Below are 14,703 nucleotides of genomic sequence, written 5' to 3'. Positions count from 1 at the left end.
CTTTAGCAAGGCAGGTGGCAGCTAACTGAAGATAAAATACTGTCTAAAAATAATGTTGTATAAACGATGGGCTCATTGCAGTCTGTTTGCTATGCTACCATTAGCTAATTAATTGGAGGCTACCTGTGATTAAACCAGGAAGCCTCCAATTATGTTTATCAGCATCGGAACAAGCCAGGATATTACACAAAGTTCAAACCAAGAATTAATATCCTGGCTTGTTCCGAAGCTGAAAACCACAGTTTACCATTTCAGATGAAATGTGAAACCATAGCTAATTAAGGGCTTCCTGGTGTAATTGTGGCTCGTTCAAAGGGAGGTGCAAAGGGGTTCTGTACAAGCAAGAACACATAAAAATTGAGTAATTTAAGGTTCTGAATAATGCAGGTTTTTGCTGCAATTATTAGCAATTCAGTCTCAAACAACTCAAACACAAACAAAATGACCTTGAGCACCATATACTCCCAATTAATTCCAATAAAGATTTTGGAAAACAGAATTGTTTTGTTGCAGTTTCCCACCTTTTTAACAAGCTTCTTTACTAGCAGAGGTAGGACAGAAGCATCTTATATACAACATACATCTATCTTTCTGTTCCAAAGGATACAGGCTACATAGTGGTTTAGGAATTCATGGTCTGATGATGGCATAGACTGAAGAAAGCTTTCTCGATAAGCCTCAAACCATGGAGTGGTAGCTGAAATAAATGAAAAAGATATCACAGAAACTTTTAAAATGAAGAGACAAGCTACTCTGCTGTAAAAAAAAAAAAAAGTAGACAATTTAACTGCCAGCAGGAGAGGTCTTGGAAAAAGTTATCAAGCTTAACAGTAGTTAAGTAGTTAGAATGATAACAGAATTCACGCTAAAAAAACAAACACAGTTTTGGAGTGTCTTGTTTTTTACTTTTTGAAATATGGCAACCCTATCTGTAAGTTACTCAGAAGTCAGCTCCATTGAGTTCAATGAAATGTAGTCTGATGTCTGTAGTCTTAAGTATGTGTATACATAATTTTTATTCAGTTTTCAAATAAACAGAAACAACTAAGACTAAGCGAGACATTGTAACATACAAAGGAGTTGAGGAAATGGCTGGGGAGAAAAAAGGGGAGGAGAGAATTAGGGAGGAGAGGTGACAGCAGGGCCCCAATACAAGATTCACTGATTTTTTTAAAAGAACAGAATAATAAAATGTAAAATGGATTGGTAAATTGCATTACAATGAAAGTGTATATATGATTTCAGCCTACATTTTGTTAAGAGTCTAAAATCAGTTATATCATTTTTTGTAATTCCAAATTACAAGTAAGCTCCACTTAAGAAACATGATCTAATGCTGAGATTATTCAGAGAACAATCAAAATATATTAAACAAAAAGCAATATAGCTAACATACATTGATCTAACACTGGCAAAGGGAACCTCCAGGCTACAGAACTCATTAGGTCCGCAAGGCTGTTTTCCCCAGATGCTAGGTATAGGCCTGGCAGGGTCACAACTGGTCATGTACATTCAATGTTACTAAAATCACATGTTCATCATAATGAAACTGGTTATAGGTATAATTCTAAATTTGAAAAACATAGAACAGGAATTTGTTTTGTTGTCATGGTTGTGGTTAAATGAGCACATTTCTGGATTTCCTACCACCACAAATATAGTAACCAAGACTACTATTCCCTTATAGTAAACCCACTGTATAAATTTCATCTTTTTTCAAGTAAAGGCCCAATTCATTTGTTAAAGCATAAAATATTTTAATTCTGGAACGTAAACACCACTTTTGTACCATTCAGCATAACCATCATCACTTTTTATATGCAAGACACAAAATATCAGAAAAAGAAGTCCTCCTATGACTTTCAAAAGTAATATTGTTAATCACTAAAGCATCATACTGCTCCTCATTCGAGAAAAGGTATTGTAGCGGTTTCTAATCTCAGAATTTGAATATATTTTACTTACGTATTTATATACCACTTAATCATCCGTAACTTATAAGCAGTTTACGTAGAATAAAGAATCTCCATTAAAATATTGATCAAAGTAAGTTAAAAGCATTTTTTTCGTGTTTTTTATTTGTTTTTCTGTTATATCTCATCGTCAACACATACTATGTTACAGTCATACATAAATAAAAATAAATAAATAAATAGCATGGATATAGGTCATAAACATATGATAGTAATAATAACATAGCTATATTTTTCCAAGATTCTTTAAATCACATATATTTTGAGTTAAACTACCCTTCCACTTTTTCCATGGTTTCTTATCTACTATCCTTTTAACTGTGTTTTCTTACTCTACTAAATTATTTTCATTACCTTACACCGGGCATGCCCAAAGTCCATTTCAGGGGCCTAATCCAGCCCACCAGTCAGTTTAATTCGGCCCCTGTGGCAGTTCCTGGGGTAAAATCCTAAAAAAAACCCTCATCAACTTCAATCCTAAAAAAAAGCTCAACAAAAAAAAGCCCAACAACTTCAATCCTTAAAAAAAAAAAAGGTTGGTCCCCTTCACTTCATCAAATCTGACCCTCTTTGAAAAGTTTGGACACCACTGCCTTACATAATCTCACATTATAACATCTACTGTTGAGTATTTTTTTCAATCCGTCATGATTATTTTCTTGTTATATTTTTCCATATAATCCCAATATAATATCCAATCCTCTTTCAATCTCTTAGCTCTTAGCATCTTTATTTCTTAGTCTATCTGTCATACTGGCTGTTTCTAAGTATTCTAACATTTTGAGAGGTCATTTTTCTCTTGATGGTAGTGTATCTGTTTTCCATTTTTGTGCAAACAGAATTCAAGCAGCTGTAGTCACACACATCCATGGGGTAATTCGGGGGGGGGGGCCTCTGGATTTCTGGGAAACATTCTTTTAAACATTTTCTTAAGTTCATTATACACTATTGTCCCAAAATTATTTTGATCTCCTCCACAATCACCATAAATGATAGAATGTACCAACTGTTTCTTGGCATTTCCAACATTTGTCACTTTTAGATCTAAATATTTTGGCTAGTCTGCTTGGCGTCAGATACCACCTGTGGATCATTTTTAAATAGATTTCTTTTAACACGTAACATGCAGTAAATTTTAAATTTATTTTCCACAATTGCTCCCATTGATTTAAATCAATATTGTGATCCACATCTTGTGCCAACTGATCGTGGATGATTTAACTAATTCTTCTTTCATTTCCCACTCAAGTAATATTTTATACATTTTAGATAGGTTAGATCTTGGATCTTAATATTTCTTTTTCAAATTGTGGTGGTTGTTCTGTGAATCCCACTTTTTTGTCTGCCTTAAATTTGGAGTTAATTTGATAATAATTTAGCCAATTCAACACATAAATTATTTAATCTCATCTAATTTTTTTTATTATTAGTTCTCCTTCTGAGAAATCTAACAACTCATTGTAGGTACCCCACTTAACCCCCATGTTAATTTTTTTTCTTGTCTCTGCTTCTATCGGGGGTAATCACCTTGGTGTTTTGTTTTCCAATAAGGTTTTATATTTTTCCCCATACTCTAATTAAATTTTTCCTAATAACATGGTTAGAGAAACTTTTGTGTATTCCAGCTTTGCCGCACCAAATACATGCATGCCAACCATGTTTGACATCAGGTCCCTCTAAATCTAACTGTGTGTTTTCCAGAAGCACCCAATCTTTTACCCAACATAGGCAGGCCGCTTCAAAACACAACTCTGAGAGTGAGAAACCCCCTCTATCTTTTATATTGATAAGAATATTATATTTTATCCTGGGTTTCTTCCTCCTCCATATAAATTTAGACAGGTATTTTTGCCATTATTTTAGACAGTGTACATCATTAAGTATTGAGATCGTTTGGAACAGAAATAACATTTTTGGGAGGAAATTCATTTTTATCACTGAGATTCTCACCATTAAAGATAAATGCATTCTGCCCCATATATCTAGGTCTTTTTCCATTTCTTTCGAAGTCTTCATATAATTGGCCTTGTAAATATTATGATTATTTGCCATTAACCACACTCCTAAATACTTCACTTTTTTCTCTATTTTCCAGCTGGTAATTCCCTCTAATTTCCTTTTAGGGCGATCATCCATGTTCTTAACTAACATTTTGGTTTTACCTTTGTTCATTTTAAAGTCCACCAATTTTCCAAATTCATTTATCTCGTTTACTAACTCTACTACTCTTTCTAAGGGTTGTTCCAAAGTTAAGACTATACTGCCTACGAAAGTTTTGTTTTAGAGTTTTGTCTGCCCATTCTTACTCCACTAATTTTATCATTGTTTCTTATATTTTGCAATAAAATTTCTAGGGTAAGAATACATAATAGCGGGGAGAGCGAACATCCCTGTCTTGTTCCTTTCATGATATTACTTTTTTCTGAAATTATATTATTTACTATAATATTTGCCCTTTGTTCCTTATATAAAGCATTGATACTTCTTAATAAAGTATCACCTGGTTCCATTTTTTTTAGTACTTATTTCATAAATACCCAGAAGATACTATCCAACACTTTTTCTACATCAAGGAAGATCAGGGAGGCCTGTCCTTCATTATGCACCTCTAGGTAAAAAGTAAGCTAAAAGCACGTTAACCTTGAAGTCTCATATTTGGTAGCTACTGGTTCTAACTGGGAGCTCTGATTCGCAGTGTCCAAGGGGAACCAATTCCAGTGGACATGCATTTGGTGCCAAATTTAAAAGGTGCTAAATACAAGCCCAAGGGACGCGGGTGGCGCTGTGGTCTAAACCACTGGGCCTAGGGCTTGCTGATCAGAAGGTCGGCGGTTCAAATCCTCACGACGGGGTGAACTGTTGCTTGGTCCCAGCTCCTGCCAACCTAGCAGTTCGAAAGCATGCCAAAAACTGCAAGTAGATAAATAGGTATTGCTCCGGCGGGAAGGTAAATGGCATTTCTGTGCGCTGCTCTGGTTTCGCCAGAAGCAGCTTAGTCATGCTGGCCACATGACCCGGAAAAACTGTCTGCGGACAAACATCAGCTCTCTCGGCCAGTAAAGCAAGATGAGAGCCACAACCCCAGAGTCATTCGCGACTGAACTTAACTATAAGGGGTCCTTTACCTTTGCCTAAATACAAGCCCCACTTGTCAAGGAACAATTGGAAGCACAGTTTAAAGCTCCCAATTGTTCCTTTGCAGTTGCATCTTTACCTGGCCCAGCATAGAGAAAAATACCTCATAGGCCAAATTACGACCTCTGCTAAAGCGAGTTTCCCCACTGTGCATTATCCAATACATTTCCAAGATATGTCTCCCAAAGAGATTTCAACAAAGGGGAGAGAGAGAACTGAAGACCTAAGAGCAAGAAATATAAAAAAAGAGAAAAATCCTCTGCACATTCTGGATCTAACCAAAGTCTAAAATGAACTCAAATTCCTAATGCCTGCTTCCTCCATCTGAGACATACTTAGAAAAGAGTGGAATTGCCAAACACACAATCAATTTAGGGAAGAGGAAACCAGCAGATTCTCCCTTAGTTTCAGTACCAATGCTTCCTTCCATGCAAGTCCCTTTTTGCAGCCTGAGTGGTTTGACAAGGGAGAAAATAGTAACCAATGATGTCTCGAGCACTGTCAATTAAGTTTCTGATTATCACACAATCACATTCAAGATTAATAATAACAGCCTTGTTAACAATGAAAAGAACTAACTTTTCCCAGGAATAATATGCTGGGCAAATGCAATATATCACAAACAAGAATGCTGTCGTTGTGAAAGACATCCAAATTCCATGCAACAAATGAGCAACTATACATTTGTTAAGCTATAAACTACAAGACCCTAAAACAAAATATGATTAACAACAACAACCCAGGTAAGAAAAATATGGTGGGTAGTGAACAGCAGCTTACAACTCATCTGAACACTACTATTATTTCCAACTATCACAAAAAAGTTATTGTTTAAAAAAGGAAAAGGAAGCAAGCATTTCTGGAAAGTCAAGCAATATAAAATTCAGCATGCTCAATCAAGTCAATAGAGAATGATTTTCTCTGCATTTTGATCTATGGAATAATCACAATTGGATTTAAAAGAAAAGATAAGATCTCAGCAACCATCACCAATATTTATTTCTAGGAATAAAATCTATTCTAAGAAAAGTGTAGTAGGGTGGTAAGAAAAGATGGATGGGTTGCATAACAAAGGAATAGAAAGGACTATTTAGGAAACCCACACCAGCCACACAAAATACCTGAATAAAACGTGGATGTGTTCAGTCCCATCAGTGTGTCTTTCCAACTACTGTACCAAGGAACACTAGCTTTAACTGAGAGATCTGACAGAGAAAACATGGAAGTATTAAACTAAACAGGTAGTTTGTATACATTTCATCTTCGTTCAGGTTTAGGAAGCCTCCTTTATATGCATGTGAAAATCTACTGGATACATGTAAACCCTTAAGCTTCCACTGACGTCTCTGGACATAGGACACTTTCAGAATCAAACATGAAAAATATAAAACCAAGAGCAATTTGTCTGGAGCGAACTGCATCATGCTCATTCTCTTCAGAATTTGAATATTTTAAAGCTCCTGAGAAAGCAGGTGTATTTGACAAAATTTATTCAGTAACATCGAATATTTTAAGCATTTGTCATAGGGTAACTGTGTCTTACTAAGAACATAACTAGGTTTAAACATATGGGATATTTACAATATCAATCTACAACAGTTGCTTACTGAAAAAAATACCCAAGTAGCATTTTCATTTGGGGGCTTATTACAAAAAAGACTTATGCTCATTGAAATATTCACACACCCCTAAGTCTTCATCTTCTTCTTTAAATGCAGATATTGTTCAAAAGAGAAAATGGCATTTCATGGGGGTGGGGGGAGCAGGGAAAATCAGTCAGACAGAGAACATCACTTCGAACACACTTTTAAGGCAATCTCAGCACAATCACTAAAAAAAACTACCTAAACAATATTAACAATCTACCTTAACTATATTTTTCTCCATTCAACAGGTATCATCAGTCATGGGAACACACACATACACTCATCACAAGCGTGGCAACTCTAAAACTATACTTAATGATATGATAAAGTTGATAATCTTTCCTTGGACTTTGTTACTTTAACTCATGTGCAATTTTATAGTTTTGTTTTGCATCTTTTAATTTTTGTCTGCTGCTACTATTGTTCTGTTTTTTATACATTATAAAATGAAATAACATTTTTTTAAAAAATTAACTGGAATACAGAAAATAATGTACTTGCAAAACCGAGACATACACCTAAGACAGACAACTGATTACCCAACTAACTATAACAAGAGACAAGAGTTTTTCAGGAACAAATAACGAAACTTCTCACATGGTCAGTAGCCATGCCTTTTGACATGTCTGAAGCATTTCCATTGGCCATGCACTTTTAAATATATTTAATACTCAGAGAGTAGGATACTTCAGACATGTCAAAGGGCATATAAAATGTTTTTGGGGTTTTTTAAGTGTTTAAAATACTGGGTGTATTTTAAAATATACTATTCAAAAAGTCTGTTCACACCAGCTTCCCCCCCCTGAGAAATATCTCAGGAACACGAATTGTAGTTCACACCATATCCTCTAAGTAGAGAGTGACATATTAGTGCTCCAGTTCTGGGTTTTACTGGACTCCTACTTTCAATAAAAGATCCTTTCTCTTCCTCTGTTGGGGTCTCTCCGTGATCTGTTCTTAGCCCCCTGCTATTCATTCTCAAGCTCAAGGCCAAATTCCATCATGACAGGCCTTCCAGAAGCTGCATGCCAGTGGTGGGTCCAAAGCCAAAGAACAACAAAATGTTACAATAGGCTATATTCCAGCCAAACAAAATCAGAGGTTTCACACACACACACACACACATGCATCTCTTCATTTGGCAAGCAAGAGACCTGATCACAGTTGTAGAACATATTCCAGCCGGGCAAAAACACTCAAAGAAAATGAGCAGCAGAGCTGGGGTGAGGGTATCCAGCATAAGCAAAATCCTGATGACCAGAAAGGAGCCTGGCCAAAGTTTCCAATGCTGGCTCTACATAGTCCTTTGGTAATCTCATCAATTTCTATGGCTATCAGTCCTATTTATATGCAGACAACACCCAAACTCTCTCTCCTATCCACAAACTGTCCCTCCCCACTCTAATCCCATATCTCCAACTGCCTCTTTGATATTTCTAATTGAATGCTTTGCTATAGCCTCAAACTTTTTGTTTAAAGACCAAACCTGCCATTTTCCCCAAAGCCTTACTTCTTCTAGCCCTTCCTTCCTCACTGGCATTATTACCATCCAGTCGCATTTTGATGCCTAGATCACCTTTGTTCCTCATATTCAAACCATAGCTTTTCCCCTTGCAACACTGAAAAACTATAATCCTTTCCTTCTGCAAAAACGAAGTAGACTAGTCCTGACCTAGTTTGCTGCAATCTCTAGACTTTAATTGTCTCTCAGTCTCATCACATCTATCTAGTACTCTGCTGCCTAAGTCATTTGCTCCTATCATGATAAAGGTGGTATATAAATTTAATAAACAGATAAATAGATAAAACACTTCTTAAATCCTATGTCAGTTACCTCTCCGCTCCTAGATCCAGTACAAGTTCCTTGTCCTTTTTTTCATGGCCTTGCCCACCCTCACACCGCATTACATCTTCTTTTTTATATCCCAACAGCTCTACCCATGATCTTTCCTTCTAAAGCTCCACCATTTTCTACCACCTGAAGATCTCCTGCAGCCTCAGAACATGTTGCTCTTTCTCTCTCATGCTACTCCATGTGCTTCAATAGCCTCCAAGAACATCTGTATGATGTTACATCTCCTTTCCTTCAAATTACACCTTTTCTGTGAAGACTTTGACATAAAGTGTTGGTAGATAAAGTGATACAGTAAAACACTTGCTTACACTTTCACATTTTTGATTGTAACTAACCTGATGCACTAGCACAAGCCAGTGAAAGGACTTCCACTAACACAATGGGGTTTCCCACCCTCAAAAAACCTGCTCTGAAGGGTTGTGAAAACCCCCAGAATAGCACATGAGAGGAGAGGAAATATAGTTCCATATGCAAGTAGAAATGTTTGCGCTGACAGAACAATTGTATTACAGTGGCACTGAATTCCATTCAAAGTTTCTTGGGTAGACTTGTCCTCATATACTCTGAAAGGTCATGCACACTGGTTACACAATATAAATAAACAAAGAAATAACAACAATTTTCTCTATGTTTCATTTGCTGCTTATACATACAGTATGATTACATAAAGACATGGGGTAATCTAGAAAAGTGATGCATGTACAGGTGATTTTCAAGCAGAAAGGTTCAGGTAATAAAATTATTTCCATGGAGCTTAATTTCTAGCTAGATGTTTCTAGAATTACAGCCTTAAAGACAGCCTTTGCAGGATTTTTGTCTTCAACTACCAAAATACTGACCATGCAAAAACAAAACAAAAAAACTCAATTATTTTACTTAATCAGCAGTCAAGTGAATACACAGAACTTGAGTCATCTAAAGCAACTTACACACATTAACTGGATTTCAACATAGCACAAACAAAGAATGAGGATGTGTTGTATATGAACAGCCACAGACAGAGAGCTACAGCAATACAAGCGTAATAAAAATGATAGGATGTATTTTAATTTGTACAGATTTCACTCCACACAAAAAGTAACAACTATGATCTGCTTTCACTTACATGTTACAAATAGTATGAATAGGGAGGTTGCATTTCTAGAAATATGTATATATTTTAGTTTTTTGAAACTTCACTTACCTCGCCTCCCTTAATCCAAACACTATATAATATTGTTTTTTAGAAAACAATTTTTACTCCCATTAAGCAAAAAGCAGAGAACTTTTAGCTAATGGGAGTAAGAACTAATGGGCAATATCCAATGGTAACCATCCACCAGCCAAACAAACTTCCACTCAAACAACAGGACTTTCCTTCCTCTCCTTCCCCACACCTGTTCCAGAATCCCCTCCCCAAAAATGTGCTCCAGCCTATTTTGGTGGAAAGGGGAACACTGGGAGCTGCAAGGAGAAGGGGAAATCCCATTACAAGAGTAGACATCCACTTGCACAACTTTTCTACGGAAAAGTAGTACAGGTTTCAACACTTTTTACATAAGTAATTATATCTAAGGGCAGAATTGTACGTTACCCTAGAGTTCTCACCCCTTTCTTAACATACAGTAAAAAATTGTGGCCTGACATAGATGCATTCTGCACTTCCTGGACACTGTCAGTAATGTGGATTGAGGAATCTCATTACATAATATCACATAGGTATGCAGAAAGCTTATGCTGTCTTTTGGAGGGAGGGGCAGAAATCAGGCAAGTTGCTCCTTTCATATCTATGGGGTAGAAGCTTCTCACAGAACCAGAACCCTTCCTCACTACTGACAGCCACTTCACTTGGAGAAATGATGGGGACTGGGGTCTGCAGCTGCTTATTTGTCCATCTGCATTCTATGAGCCAGATGAATATTGATGAGAGGACAGTAATGGTGAGAAGCAATAGTGGGACAATGCTAACTTTGATGACAGCACTAAGTATATGGCTAAATGTTACAGGGTGGGAAGGATAAGGCTCAACATTTTGGGCAACAACCATTTATCTTACAACATGTACCTCTGCCCTTCAAAGAAATTTGGCTGGGATTAACAATTCCAAAATTGAAAATAAGCAGCAATGGAGAATGGGAATCAAAGTAGGAGCATTTCTAACACTGTCTGCTGCTTTTAAGAAACCCAAACTCCAACAGTATATATGGAATTTTATCAACATGGCAATAGGCAACAAAACTGAAGAATTCCCACATTTCCTGCATATGCAGTATTGTATTGTATTTTTATCCTGAACAATTCCCAAACTGCCTATGTGTGCAGAACAGTACCTGTTATATTATATTGTATTTTTCTGTAGTAACTAATTACTGTGCAATATCAAGTTTTCAAAGCTGCAAGCTGTATGTCTCTCACTGGGAAAATATAAAACAAAACAAAATATAAAATCATTAACACATTTCAATGTCTTGTTACATACCACTAATGTTGAGATCATAATCTCCCGCAGTAATCACATTAGCTACTAATCCTTCAGCAGGCTGACTAACAGTCACAACATCATTCAGAAGCTTCCGAATGGCTCCTTGTTGAGGTGGCTGTGTAATAATGTTGTTGACAGCAATTTTCAAGTTTTTGATTATGTGAAGTTGGTTGTTGGGATCTCTCATGTGCACTAAAGTAAGAAAATAGCTGTGTTAGACTAGTCTGCTTTGAAGCAGTGCTCAATACACAACATTTCTGTAAAAAAAAAAAAATCAAAACATAGTATCTTCAAAATTTTTGAAAAGGCAAGCAAGATCTCCTCGCACAAAATATTCAAAATGAGAACATTCCTTTAGACTGCAATCTCTCTAAGAAGTAACTCCCACTGGAGTTAGTAGGGTGCACTTTTGATTAAACATGCATGGGATTATACTATTTTACATTATTGAAAGTGCTAGAAGCATTCAACATGGAACCAAGGACAGGATATTCAGATGGGGGGGGGGAGGGACGGACTTCACAAAGAAACATAATTTCAGTTGTTGCTGTCAGCACAGCATTCCCTCTGAAGTGTCCAAGTCATTTTTAAAAGTCATTTATGTTTTCAATAGTAGAAATTTCTGTCAGTGATGTCAAGCACTGGAAAATTTTCTAGTGTTTCTTTTTTGTAGAAAATTTTCTGTTTGAAAAGCTCATTAGTAACAATGAGTTGATGCCAATTGCAAATACTATTTTAGGCATTCCCATTACAATAAACCTATGCTTTATAGGGATAACCAAACAGGCAAAGTATCTGTAATAAACATCCATCCCCTATTAAAAAAATCCTATATCCCTAGCCCTATCTACAACATGCCCTTCTGTTTTGATAAATGCAGGAAACTATTATGAGTATATATTATTTTGCAGTACATATTGTATATGTTATAATAATGGCTTGGATCCATATGAAGGTTGCAATGGCAGCAACATCTCATGATCAGAGTTCCACTACTAGGATGCTCTGTCAGTGGAAGAGGAAAATCATTTTTGCTGTTCTTCACTTTCACCTGAATCCCCTTGAAAATCTTCTCCAAAGAGTTGGAGGAGCCTTCAGGGACTGCAAGGGAAATGGGGTTCGGGGGTGGGGGGAAGGCCACAAACCTCTGCACTCCACTGGAAGCCTCCAATGAGTAAGAACATAAGAGCCTGCTGGATCAGGCGAATGCCCATCTACTCCAGCATCCTGTTCTCACAGTGGCCAACCAGGTGTCTATGGGAAACCTGAAAGCAGGGAACTGAGTACAACAGCACTCTCCCCACTTGTGATTCCCAGCAACAGGCACACAGGCACATACTGCCTCCAATAGTGGAAGTAACCCAGCTCCCTCAACAAGCAAAAGGAACCCTTTGGTTGCGGTTTGGTGTGTGTGAGATCTACGCCATTATATTTCTCATTTTACAATCACTATATCTAAGCAGTTTTTACCTGTCCTGAACACCTTTGGATGAGTTATAAATCATAAGAAAAACTGGTATTCAAATTCTTAGTTTGTAACTAAACTTGTCACTCTGACATCCTTCCATTTCTAGTCTCCTATCTGACACTTTTCCAAATTCACAGAAATTGCCCTCAACTTTGTATTCCTGTTCATTATGCTTCCAAACAAGCACATCTGTGAATTGCAAAAATTCTTGGTAGATCTCCAGCTGAAAAACTGCCTGCCTCTAATGCACATTTCCTAATTCCGGACACATTAAAACAAGATGCAAATGAAAGCAGCAACTTAAAATACAGTTTGGTAGGCAGTATGCCAACACCCCTGCTTAACATACTCCTTACTTACCAATTGTGATTACTTATCTTTTCCATCCATGAAGGTTTAGCACAGGTAAGAAACATAATTAAAGACTGCATCGATATAGTGATTATAAAATGAGAAATATAATGGTGTGGATGTCATCCCCACCTGCAACTAAAGGGCTCCTTCTGTTTGTGGAGGGAGCTGGAATATCTCCACTGTACTCATTCACAAAAGCTGGTATAAAATATAGTACTCAGAAATGCTGGCAGGAAGTGGCCATCACTTATCCTAGCAGAGTGGTTGAAGAATTTATTATTTCTTTGGGGCAGCAAAGTTGTCCACATATGTACATATTTCAAACGAGCCTAGCATGTACACAATTAGAATTCCAACAGCTTAATCCAAAATGTATGGGCATTTATTTGTTACATTCACATCAGCAGCAGAAAACGTGCATATTTAATAAAAACACTGGTTGACCAACTAAAAATGTATTTAATGCTTTTAATGTTCAGATAGCATAATAATACAAAGCAATAATGAATAAAACAAACCAAAACAAATTAACAATTACTTGATGTTTCTAACTGATTTTCATTAAGCAAAGGTGAGCATTTTGTTAAATGTGCTTTCCTAGGTTGTAACAGCCAAGTTAAAGTAATTTATTCCTTTTTCAAACATCACCTATGTGTAATAGACTTGTTTGTTTGAGAAACATATGAAATATTCCTATTGGTACAAAATTATATAATCATTTTGGCAAATCAGCCTAAGTCTCATAGGGAGCAGTCTCCAGTACATATAACTGAGGCTACAACTGACACATCCATTGTTAATAACCACTCCCATGGCTCACATCAACAGGGTTTAATTTGAGCCAGCACTTGTAGGGCATTCTGTGTCATCTTTTACCTCTGAAGTGTGGAAAATCGGTAAAGGACGCCACTTTCACAAAATACAATCAAAACATTGACGATCAGCAGAGGGTAATTCTGCCCACGAGGGTCCTAATGACTTTAACGCTGGTGTCCCTGTCGCTGCAAAGGCCCCTGGACATTACACTTCAGAGACATTTGCCCCGCTGGAGTGAAAGCATAAGCCGGATCCAATGCTCCCCCCTTCAGAGTAAACAAGATGCCATCACCCACGTGAACAAGTACACTCCTGGCTTTCGCAGAAGGGAGAATTTGGCAAGCGATCTGGATGGGAAGCAGCTGCCTGAAGTCGGAACTTCAGCAAAGGGGGAAGTCAACACAGTGTAAGGGGCTCCTGCCTCGGAGGGCTCTGGAGATGTACATACTGCCCCCGCCCAGCTGTCTCGCAGCACCCACACCCGGAAGGGCCGGGGCGGTGGCAGGGGTGCTCCGGCGGCGGCTCTCCCCTCCCACCATGTAAACAACCCAGTTTCGCTCCCGCCAGGTGACACCGACCTTCCGAAGTGAGGCGACAGAAAGGCTTTATGAGCTCGCAGAAGCCCAGGTTGTTCTTGCGGGTGACCTTCTCCGCCTCCTCGCTGCACAGCGCGGCTACCAACGGTACGAACGAGTCCTGGAGGAACTCCTGCGCCGACTGCACTCGCTGGGCCATCGCTCCGGCCGACTGACAGGGCGGCCCGCCGCGCCGAGCCCAAGCCAAGGGCCGGCCCTCTCCGGCCGGCTTAGCCCGCTCCTTTCCTCCTGGAGACGCTTCCCGCCTCGAGCGCTGAGGCCGAATCCCCGCCGCAGACGAGCGCAGAGTTGGGCTGCCCGCGCTGACACCCGCCGCCCCGCCAAGCCCCTCAGTGACCGCCCAGACCCGCCATATTGAATCCGGAGAGCCCAGACAACCGGGTCAGCCTGCTCCCGGCA

The 14,703-nt window shown here is 38.3% G+C and overlaps 1 protein-coding gene across 4 annotated transcripts in view; it reads right to left on the bottom strand.

Moving 5' to 3' along the window:
* The window catches only part of TRAPPC8 (trafficking protein particle complex subunit 8), a 52,483-nt gene extending 37,780 nt beyond the window's left edge, over positions 1-14,703 (bottom strand). For 2 of the 4 annotated variants that reach the window (XM_081918485.1, XM_081918486.1), the window contains exons 1-4: positions 14,287-14,703; positions 11,068-11,262; positions 6,230-6,313; positions 608-697 (exon numbers count right to left, since the gene is read on the bottom strand). In XM_081918485.1, coding sequence (XP_081774611.1) covers positions 608-697; positions 6,230-6,313; positions 11,068-11,262; positions 14,287-14,443 — 526 coding nt within the window. In that variant the 5' untranslated portion in view covers positions 14,444-14,703. The remainder of the gene's footprint in view (positions 1-607; positions 698-6,229; positions 6,314-11,067; positions 11,263-14,286) is intronic. The other 2 variants (XM_081918487.1, XM_081918488.1) reach the window with 1 other exon arrangement.

This window comes from Podarcis melisellensis (genome assembly GCF_964234715.1).
Source record: "Podarcis melisellensis genome assembly, chromosome: 7".
NCBI classification, from domain to species: domain Eukaryota; kingdom Metazoa; phylum Chordata; class Lepidosauria; order Squamata; family Lacertidae; genus Podarcis; species Podarcis melisellensis.
This window is presented reverse-complemented; position numbering and strand designations above follow the sequence as displayed.